This window comes from Prunus mume, linkage group LG2 (genome assembly GCF_029339155.1).
Source record: "Prunus mume cultivar Tortuosa linkage group LG2, ASM2933915v1, whole genome shotgun sequence".
Classification (NCBI taxonomy): Eukaryota; Viridiplantae; Streptophyta; class Magnoliopsida; order Rosales; family Rosaceae; genus Prunus; species Prunus mume.
The window spans coordinates 19687098-19699095 of NC_142699.1; the positions used below are offsets into that span (position 1 = coordinate 19687098).

The window sequence follows — 11998 nt, forward strand, 5'->3', positions numbered from 1 at the left end:
ATATTACCACCTGAAGATACATCCACTTTAACCTTAGGTGTCTCTTGTCTAGAATCTATAGCTGTAAAATTTATCTTTATACAGACAATCCAAAACGCAAACAATCAGCAGCAAGCAACAAACGATTGACATTTTTGCAGCAGTAGCACACAAGATTTATCAGGGATGGTTAAAAAATCAAGAAGAAACATAACAGACGTACTAACCTTATCTGTAATTGAAGTATTTTCCCCAATGACTTTCCATGAAGCTGACAAATTGTTTTTTCTGAAGAAATCAAGGCTCAAAGGCCCCATGTCATTCGTGTTGGCTGCAATTACATCAATGACCTAAATGTTGATCCAATCAATGTACTGGTTAGAAAGAAAACTCAACAAAATATAAAAATTGCCAGCACTTATATGAATGACATGTAGATAACTCATAGATTCAATCAAGTTGAACTTGCCTCTTTTGAGAAAAGAGATTTGACATGTTGCAGCGCCAGCCTTTCTCTCCAATCCACATTCTGCACCAGTCAATTAATTGTTTCTTGTTCACAATTTTTTTATTGGTTCTTGTTCACATTCTGCACGCGAAAAGCTTGCAAATGAGTTGTTACATCACTTTAGCGGATCATTACAGTAGACAAGGCAATGACTTGGCCTAACTGGGCAAAAAGTAGCCTACAAAATCATAATCAGAGAAAAAGCAGCAGCTAGAAAAGTGAGGATATCTAAAGCTTAGACCATAATTCTTACCCCATCTACCTCACATAAAGTATTCCAGTACTAGCTAAACATATACAAGTAAAACAAGGAAGATACTAACATTGAATTCAGACTATAAGTCTAACAATTGAATCCATATGGTGCCAAATAAAAAACCAGATACTCATGCTCCAATGCTGAAGATACTTAGTTAAAGTACAAATGCCAAAATAGTGTGTGCTTTCAGTATCATTTGTCATCTCAACTATTTACGAATATTTTATGAGAAACTTTTTAGGAATCATTTGTCATACCAATTCAGTTGATTCACAAAAGCCAGAGGAGCTTAGGAATTTTTTAACCAAGATAACTTTTTCTTTATTTGTTTCAGGGAGCAGAGATTTTATTAAATCAGAAATTATGTGTTAGTACGAAATTCGTATTAGCATTTCCTAGACTTTAGTATAAGGTGAAAATTAGTTTGTGAGGAATTGTTATTGAACGCTTTGTCACTACTCTTTCAACCCCACACTTCCATGCCCTGACCATATGAGAATCTTGACATCAGGTAAATCATGACATAATCACGCATTCATTATAGGATTCCTAGTTGGAGTTATTTTCACTCAAGTATTTTTATGTTAATCTTATTTCTAATAAGATTAGATTTTATCTCTTGAGATTACTTTCCTAGTTCAACTCTATTTTAATTGAAGTTAAAATATTATCTTTTCCTATTGTGACTCTGCACGTTGCTTACCTCTTAGTTAATTTGGTTTAAAGAGAGGCCATTACTTTGAGTCCAAGGTGAATCATCTCTTATTGATGATAGGTTGTGGTGCAATAGGAAGTTTAATATTCGTGGCCTATTGGGTTTCTCTCCCATCCCATGAGAGAGAACAAGTCTTGTATAAAAGATCATGTGTCATTCTTTTATTTGTAGGGCTTGAGATATTTGTTTTGAGCATATAGAATTCTAAGATGCTGATATTTGAGATAAATCAGTGTTCAATGTTTACTTGGTGATTTATCAAACACTTTAATCATTCATATTGCATTCATTTGCATGTCGGTGACTCATACGGTTGAGGGCACCAAGACCGTGGTGGCGGTTTTCCTCCGGTGAGCTTGAAGCAATCGTAAACATAAGGAGTAAGATCATCTTGAGTTCATAGGATAAGTGTGTGAGTACTTCTTGTAATCATCGTTCTATAGTGGATTTGTGTTGGACTGAGGAGTCCTGTGGATTTTCAGAACCACGTTAATGCGCTACCGAAGTTTATTTTTATTTATTTGATTAGAATCTTAAATTGGCCTATTTACCCTCCTCTAGGCATTTTGAGTCATCCTGCAGGTATTCTCATTATGCATTAGAAAATTACTTGTTAAATTCCATGTAATGATACTTGTAGCTGTTGTGCATGGGGAATGCAGTAAGACAATCAACCATGGTTTCAACTTCATGGGGGAAAAGCGGAAACATGAGTTGATTTAACAAATGCAGCAAGTGTCGAGTTATGTCATCGCCTAATTACCTCATAGACGACGATTTTAACAAATTTGCAGATGCCAAATAAACAAATTAGACAGTTAGAATGAGAGCCAAATGGTAAGTCAAATGTAAAACCTGAGAATTCTTGGAATAAGCAGAGGAGTGATCACTCAAGCTCAGGTGGACTTCATTGACTGCCTTAGAGAAATCAATTGACATTACAACTGAGTTCATGGATAGTGTTGACATCAGCGTGGACTTTCTGCAAACGTAAAACCTGCACAATGCACATCCAAAAATAAAAACAAGACATTCAATTGCAAACACAAGAGAAATTCAAAACCCAAGTTAAATTTAAGATTATCTGTGAGTTCTAAGCAGAGCCCCATTTAGTACCAATTTTTTTACACAAATGGATAGTCTTATTGTAATCTCATTTTTTTTTTAATTTTTAATTTTCATACATGTTTAGCCTCCCAAAATCATGATTAGGATTTCAAGCCAAACAAGAAACTCATCTAATTACATAATCTTAAAACCAGAGCAACTTTCCAGGCCCTGCAACTCAACAACAAAGCACTAAAGAGTAAAAAAACATATGAACTAGAATTTTTGAACAAAATAAAAGCAAAAAGGTTTAAGAAAATGCAACTGTTGAACTATATACAACTTAAATCAAGTCAGATCTAACCACAAACAAATCGTATATATGTCAATACGCACCGAAATTAAAGAACAAACAAACCGTAACCCTATATCTCAGACAAACAACCATAATAAACAAGAAAAATAAAAATTGAAATCAAATCAGAAGAATCCTAAGCTAACCCTAGAAAAGTAGCTTCGTACCTTTCTGGTCTACGAGGAAGAAGATCTAATCTAAAGCTTGTAAAATGGAAGATGAGAATCCATGGGGGCTTAAAAATGGTCGCGACAAGGAAGGGAGATGGCGAATGCGACGAGCTTGGTCAACTGAACGGCACGACGGAGATGGCGATCTGTCGAACTCGATGTCCACGGAGATGGAGATCTGGGCTAGTTCGGTGGACGATGAGAGGGAGATGTGCTTCATCGATGTGAGAGAGAGGGTTTTCTAAAAGGTTCATGAGAGAATTTGAGATATAGTAGTGTTTTGAGCGAGCGAGGGTTTTCTGAAATGGTCCGCGCTCGCGAACTTAAAATGAATTTTTGTTTAGCGCCTCCTAAAAACACGACGATCCTAATAAGGCATCGTCGTAATTTTAAAAATCAACCCAACACATTGGTGTATTAGGTACCTTACCACAACGGTTTTATAACATTCGTAGTTTATATAAAGGGTCGTCTATTGGGTGTGGTCTTTTAAAATACCACGATAGTTTTTATATAAAGGGTCGTCTATTGGGTGTCGTAGTTTAACAAAATTGTAGTAGTGTGAATTACAGAAATAGAGACTTCCATGGAATTGGTGATATAACTATAATTAAGGCATCTCATTTTAAGGGGACAATGCTATCATCATAACTAGCAATTAACTTAAACGGTATTCCCCAAGTAACTCCATATTATTAGGAAAAATGAAATCAAGTATTCTATATTGTTTGCTCTCCATATCATAAAGAAGCAATTGAGGTGGTCCATTCTCAAATCCCGGTAAATTTCCATAAAAATGGAGCGCGAGGGCTAGCTCACCTGTATGGATTGTACCCAAAGCTTCAACGTACCCTGCTCCTCTTGGCATCACGGTAATAGTCTCCTTAACCCACACAAGGTTTTGGTAGTCCTTCAAAATCCATAACACTATCTTGTTGTGTCTCCACGACTTGTCAGCAAACACACCCACACATCCTCCCACCTCAACAACACCTGTAGGGAAAGCAATCCTATTGCCGCCATAATTATCTGGACCAAACTCTCGTGCATATTCTTTAGGTAACGACACCAGTCTGAAGGTCTCCTCTCTAACGTCAAATACCACTATTATTTTCTGCGTCCCATGGATTCAGCGTATGGCCCCATTCAGGCACACCCGTCGGGTACTTCTCCCATTCCTTATCTCAGAGGCGTGACCTATATCATAAAAAAACGAAGGTGGGCAGAGTCTACCTGCAATGGCCTCCATGAAGAATCTCTACCTAGGGTGAATGTGTTGAACCGAATATGCCTATTGCTAAGTAGGTTGGGTTGAAAGGACAAGATCTGGAGAACCTTATACTCGCTAGTCAGTGGATTATAGCCCAAGTGATATGTTGCGTAGGGGAAGCAGTAATTATTATCTATTACATAGGGAAGTTCGATGGACTCTTGAGTGCTAGGGTTAAGTATGAAAACAGGACCACACGTAGAGGATGCACAAACCAATCCATGGAAACATTGCACACTATTATGACGAAATGCGAGAGCTTCGCATCGACTCAGGTATGAAAATTCGGCAACAGGAGTTGGATTTAGAATATACTGCACATGATCAGGATAACGTTCGAGAACTTGGCTCCGAGTCGTGAGTGGAAGTTGGGCGATGGGTGTTGAAATTAGAATATTATTCTCTCCTTGTTGCTCCTCTATCTTTGAAGAGAACAAACGGCTATTCTTATGGAAAAGGAAGTTAGTGGTGCTCTTGTTTCTGTCGTTGCAGTGAAAATTGTTGAAGGCGGTGACAAAGGAAGGGCAGCGGAAGAGGGAAGACCAAGACTTGCATACGCAACTTGCATCGCATCAGAGACTTTGGTGGTAGCTGTGGGAGTATATGATAGAATATGATTTCGGTTGGGAGCTCAGGGTTCATACATACATATCTCGATTTTACCAGTTTCCTTGGATGACTTTCTTTGGCCATGGAAAGACCTGAATATAGTACGCTAAAGAGGCAGAAAAAGAAACACAGGGGATGCTATAATTTTGCTAGGGTTTGTTGGCTTGGTATTTATAGGTCAACAGAGTTACTAACAAGCTAAAAGAACAAATTCAAGGAATTCTAACCATATCTGAATTGGTATCCTTTTTTCTTAGGGAGATTCACTATTATACCAAATATAGGAGCTCAAATTATAAAAAAAACCTATATGAAATAGACTTTATAAATACACCCAAAGCCCATTTACAACATAACAAAAAGGCTTTTAACTTCTTTTAAATTACAAAATTGTCATTGATTTCTTAAAACAAACTCAACCCCTAAACCTTATAAAAAAAACCCAAAACACTCAATAGGACATTAAAGTAATTTAATAATCAAAATTAAATTCAATAGGTCCAGCTGTCATTTTTTGGGTTTTTATTTGGTATGTTTATAAGAATGGGTATATGACTAAATATTCCTTTTTTATATTTGTTCTTTGATATCTGAGACAATTCAAATTCCATTGGTTTGTAGGATTAAAATTTGATTTTTGCTACATCCAACTGTGTTTAAATCCAATGATATTTTTCCGCGTGTAAGGTTTTCAATTTTAAATACGATTGTTTTCCACCAACATGGTTAATCTTTCAGCCTTTATATATAATTATCTTCAACTCTCTTGTTGACGGTGGTTTTGCTGCTGTCGGGTTGAACAGCTGAAGCTGAAGGCTAGTGAGCACAAGGGACGGCAGGCATTTGGGTTTGCTATATTCAAACTGATGTCTGAAAGGGTCAAAATTTCATGATCCCACTTGGGTGCTATCATCACAAAGAATGTCACATAATTATTTGAAAGGAACAAAAATAAAAACATAAAAAGAAATTACATGTAATCGTTCAGATTTTTCTAGCCAATTGACTACATGATCTACTATCAAAATTGGGCAAATAGATATACTCTAAAATCCACGACATAGCAATCATGTTGCCCAAATATCTATATTGTCAACGCAACATAATGGTGTGACGGTCACACTAAAGAATTCATCCACAATTTCTCAAATCAGACCCACATTAAAAAATTGCATGAGGAAAAAAAAGGGAAAGAAATAATGGATGAATGAATTGCCACAAACGCCTTAAACCAAAAAATAGAAAAAAGAGTTGCAGCTACTTCTGTGCCAATCTTCTAATCTACAGCTTCCACATGCTCACTCTCCCTGTGATGACTCGTGAGCTTCTTCAAGGTTCTTCGGATTCTGAGCATGTTTATTACATTTTGTTGTCAAAATCATATAATCTGCTAACCAACACAAAAACAACATAGTTAAATTCAAGAGTGACAACTAAATCAAATAATCCGAATTTGAATTCTGGAAAGATGAGAGAAATTACGAGAGCAAAAAGAAGAAAAACAATTGTATACTTCCGCAATGATGAAACCTCCTGAAGTAAAACAATCATTTTTTCATGAATGGTTTGTGGCAAACAAGTAATCGTTGGTCACTGCCATTCTGAAGGTCGATCACCCTTGCTTCCCAACGTATTTGTGTAGCAAACATGCGCGCCATCTCAATATAGCTCCCACTTTATCACAGAGAACAACTCATCCCTGCCAACCGGCCATAATTCACATCTCAAAACAAGGAAAGACAGACAACATACTTCTTCATCTTAAGTTGCATCTTGCAGTATAGAAATATAAGCAAGGGGGATATAAAAGTACCTCAGGTCGCAGAATCCGATCCATCTCCAAGAATAAATCCGTCATGCTGCACCTCTCTGAAGACAGATGCGAGAGCAGCCCATTTGCATGCAGCAAATCATATGTTCGAGGATATGTAGGGAACGGTTCACACCTGAACCAACAGATAGATCACAACTATTTGACTCTACCTCAATACTTAAATTTCAGTCAACATAGACTTGCAGGCACACATTTATAGAAAGGGAACGAAAATAGGATATAAAGAGCACAAATGAGTCCTATAGTTTTTTTAAATTCAAACTTTGTCAACTTTAGTTAGAGTTAGTCTTTCTCAAAAAAAATTTGCGTTCCAAAAAAAATACAGTTCATCTGAGCTACACTGAAAGAAGCTTCAAATATCAAGTTAGCCAGCAGAGTTTCTGAAGGAAATGAAACCAACGATTTACCAGTCAGGCAAAACACCAGCAAAACCTTGATCTAGTATGAGAGGAAGTGTATAGGGAGCATTTACAGGCACAACATTCATCACCCAAATTGATTTTCTTTCCTCCAGAAAAGCAGCATTTAAACCTGCCAATCCAATAAATTACAGAAAAGAAAAATAAAGATTTAGAATATGTTGCGATCCTTTTGTACAGAGACAGTAAGAACAAATTGATATACTCACAATTTCCAAATGGAGTCTCTCCAACTTAGGAAAGAACCTAAGTAAGTATGGTAAAAGATTCCATCCATGACTATTTCCAATTGACATTTTCAAGTTTGTCAAATGATGGAACTCATGGAATATGTCTGCCCACAGATTCTCCAAATTTCCGATTCATCCCAAATTAGCACACCATCACCTTGATAATCTAGATAATTCAAGTGTACAACATATTCTAGTGCCTTTGCCAAAAAAGAAAGAAAAGAAAAAGAAAGTGATTAAGAACACCTCTTAAATGCCAAAAAGTTTACCAAAACAAAATCAGTGTACTAACGCCTACTGAAACATTTAATTAAAATGTAATGTCTCACCCCACCCAATTGTACGCTCGCCCAATATCATGGCAAAGTCAAGTCAAACCAGCCAAAATTACCTCTTCACTGTTTCCTTTGTCATCTGGACATATAGAAAGGTCTGGCTCCTTGACAATGCGTTTTAGAGAAGCACGGATCAAAGTGGTGATTTCGGTGGGGCAGGTGTGATCATAAAATTCCATTTTGACCTTGCTGAGTTCAAGGGGTGGAGGCATTGGGGGGCTGAGCATTTTCCCGACAATGGTGTAGAATTGATCGTGGTCGATGTCGCGTAGTGAGTAGTCATCAATTTCAATGTCAGGGACTAGAGTCCATACGTTGCGCCATCTTGTGGAAAGGGTGGATGTAGCTACAGCATCCTTGATTGGCAGGAAGGAAAGGATAGGAGAAATTAATTCATCAGTCAAGGCGCTAATCCTATCACGGATCCTCCTATATCGGCCGCGGCCATTCATGGTAAGCAGAATTCTGATAATTTCCTGAAAGAGGAACACGAATAAATAAACTGAAATGGAGATGCAGGAAAACAAACTCTGTGGGAGACGGGATATCTGGTTTGCTACCAACCAAATGCAACAAATATTGGTGAAGAAAAGCCAGGTAAATAACAGCATTCAATATCTTATTTACCTCCTGTAAAACAAAGCAACTCATTATTAAGTAACTACAAAGTTGCTGATATCTCTCAAGGATCTACGAAGGTTCTTTGCCATGATATTGACTTGACTTAGGTAATTTTGGTATGGGATTGAGAGAGGTAATTTTGGCAACTTTGGATTTACACGCACAAAATTAAAATAAAATAAATCTAACACGCACAAAATTAATTTTAAAAAGTTAAAACATACCAAACAATAACACACAAAAAATAATTATCACAAACAAATCGAATATGCATCTTTGGATTTACATCGTTTCCCATCGGAGCAAACTAACATATTTACACCCACTGTAGGTGTAAGAGCATCCACAGTGGGAAAGTGTATATGGGGGTGTATGTTAAATATACACCCCGAGTCACTGGAATCGTCTCCAATGGAAAGATGTAAATGGATGTGAATATACATCACCACCATGGGATATAAAATAAAATGTATATTTACATATATTTTTACATCCCTTGCATGCGGGACCCACCCGAGAAAAGAGAAAAAAAATGAAAAAGTCAACATAAAGGCTGGGACCCGACTACACCCTCAATTTACACCTCCCATTGGAGCAAAAACATATTTACACCGGAGTGTAAAGGGATGTAAAGTGGCTTTACACCTCAATTTACACCCCAACTGTGGATGCTCTAAAGGGATGTTAAAGTGGCTTTACACCCCAAAATACACCCCCTACTGGGATGCTCTTATCTTCACGTTTCCACTCCATATCACATCCCTACCAGTTGGCCACCTCCGGGGAATCTTAGGTCCCGTATGGTAATATTTTCAGAAAGTATTTCCAAAGAATGTTTTTATAGAATGAAAGCGAGAAAATGAAAACGCATTTTCAGAGAACAAAAACTCGTCCGGTAGCTTAGTGAAAACTGTTTTCAAAGAACAAAAACAGTGAAAATGCGTTTTGTAGTAATATGTGAAAATGACAAAAACAGTGAAGATGTATGTAACTTTAATTAAAATGCCTTATGTTCTTTTTTAATACAACATTATGTAATCAATATGTGAGTTTCAAAAAAAATATTAGTACCTATATTATTTTTTATAAAATATTTTTTAAGCATCTTAAAGAATATCATTTAAAAAATAAAATAAAATTCTATGGTATAAAAGTAGAATTATCTTTAAAAAAAAAAATTGAAACCTCAACCCAACCTTCGCTTTCACTCTTTGCAAACACACCCCAATTCTATCAATCCCCTCTCTCTCTCTCTCTCTCTCTCTCCAAAATTGAAGAATTAGACCAACCCCCCTCTTTTCCACTTTAACTTCATGCTGTTGCACCCTCTCTTTCTCTCTCTCTCTCTCTCTCTCTCTCTCTCTCTCTCTCTCTCTGCAACCTCACCTTCCAATAGCTTCCTAGATCCCTTTCCTTTTCTTGGACTGAAAATTGATTCTGCAATTAGTTGTTCAACGATGGTGGTTCAATTCAATTGCGTAGAGATTTTGTTGGGTTCGATTGAGTGGCGGTGACAATCTGGTTCGATGGGGCAGTGGTGATTTTGATTGGGTGATGTTGGTGGTTCAAGCTTTGCGTGTGATTCTCGGTTGGCAGCATTTGACGGTTGTTTTGGTCTGATGGGGAGAGAAGCAACGTGTTTTCAGTGTTGTTTCCTGAAAGAATGAAAACAGCTTTTTTTTGTTTTCTACAAGTAGACATGAAATTGTTTTTGTTTTCATAAAATGTTCTCTGTGTTTTCTATTTTTGCCCACTGAACAGGCCTTATATCATGTTTTTATTGCAAGGGCATTTTGAGAACTAAAATGCCTTCTTAATTTTAATATCATTCCAAGAATTCCAACTTAAAAAATGCATAAATGTCTTACAGAATTGAGCAATAGAGACTTCCATGGAAACGGTGATATAACTTTCTCATTTTAAGGGGATAATACTATTATCATAACTAGCAATTAACTTAATCGGTATTCCCCGAGCAACTCCCATATTATTAGGAAAAACAAAATCAAGTATTCTATATTGTTTGCTCTCCATATTATACAGAAGCAATTTTGGTGGACCGTCATCAAATCCTGGTGAATTTCCATAGAAATGGAGCGCAATCGCTAGCTCACCTGTATGGATTGTACCCAAAGCTTTAACATACCCTTCTCCAATCGGCATCAGGGCGGTAATAGTCTCCTTAACCCACACAAGGTTCTGGTAGTCCTTCAAAATCCATAACACTATCTTGTTATGTCTCAACGACTTGTAAGCAAACACTATTAAGGCGCAAGGAGGTGCAGCCGCACCTCCCTTCGCCGGAAAAACCATTGTAGGTGCTTCAAATTGCCCCTTTGCTCAACTGGTGTACAGATTACCTTATTTCCATTTTCAACATTTAAGTAAATGTCTTTGTCTTTTTACTTTTATTTATTTTTATATTACTCTATTTACTTAAGTTTACAATATAAATAAGGAAGTACCCCCCATTTGGATTCAAATAAAAATACTAGAAAATCAAATTCCCACCAAATAAAAATATGAAAATTCGGTTTTAGTGCAAAATACGATTTAGGCTAAAAATGATGGCTCATTAAGTCAATATATACTTCATACTAAAATCCCATAAAATCAAGTTTTCTTATTTGATGTATAAGGAATAAAAGCCGCCAAAAATTATCTTGAGAAAATGATTATTCCGAAAAATCGTTTTCATACTTAGTCAATATTGCACCTCCGCTAAAAAATTTCTGGATCCGCCAGTGCCACACATCCTTCCACCTCAACAACACTTGCATGGCAAGCAACCCTAAAGCGCCCATGAATATCTGGATGAAACTCTTCAGGTAGTGGCACCACTCTGAAGGTCTCCTCTTTAACGTCAAATACCACTATCACTTTTCATGTCTCAATGATCCAGTGTATGGCCCCATTCAGGCACACACATCCAGTACTTCTCCCATTTTGTATCTCATAGGCTTGATCTCGAGCATCAAAAGGAAGGTCGGCAGGGTCTACCTGCAATGGCCTCCATGAAGAATCCCTACCTAGGCTGAATACGTTGAACCGAATATCACTTCTGCTATTATTGGGACGAAATGACAAGATCTGGAGAACCTTATACACGTTGGTCAGTGGACTGAAGCCGAAGTTATGCCAAGCGGTAATTTTCTATTATATATGGAAGTTCGATGGACTCTTGAGTGCTAGGGTTAAGTATGAAGACAGGGCCACATCTAGAGGATGCACAAACCAAGCCATGGACACTCTGCACATGATGCGGATGACATTCAAAAGCTTCGCATCGACTCAGGTATGAAAGTTCGGCGACAGGTGCTGGATTTAGAATATACTCCACAAGATCAGGATAACGTTTGAGAAAGTTGCTCCGAGTCGGGAGTGGAAGTTGGGCGATGGGTGTTGGAATTAGAATATTATTCTCTCCTTGTTGCTCCTCTATCTTTGAAGAGAACAAACGGGTATTCTTCTTGAAAAAGGAAGTTAGTGTTGCTCTTGTTTCTGTTGTTGAAGTCGGTGACAAACGAAGGGCTGCGGATGAGGGAGGACCAAGACTTGCATACGTACTTGCACCGCATCAGAGCCTCTGGTGGTAGCCGTGGGAGTATATGATTGAATATGATTTCAGTTGGGAGCTCCGCGTTTAT

General features: G+C 37.4%; 1 protein-coding gene across 1 annotated transcript; it reads right to left on the reverse strand.

Annotated features, from left to right (window-relative positions):
* Positions 1-2271: 2271 nt before the first annotated feature.
* Positions 2272-4996, reverse strand: LOC103321475 (putative F-box protein At3g47150). Its single transcript, XM_089044437.1, is given in 5 exon segments — positions 2272-2458; positions 2721-2739; positions 3853-4147; positions 4267-4863; positions 4865-4996. Coding segments are annotated over 5 exon segments (1230 nt in total).
* Between the last annotated feature and the right edge of the window lie 7002 nt (positions 4997-11998).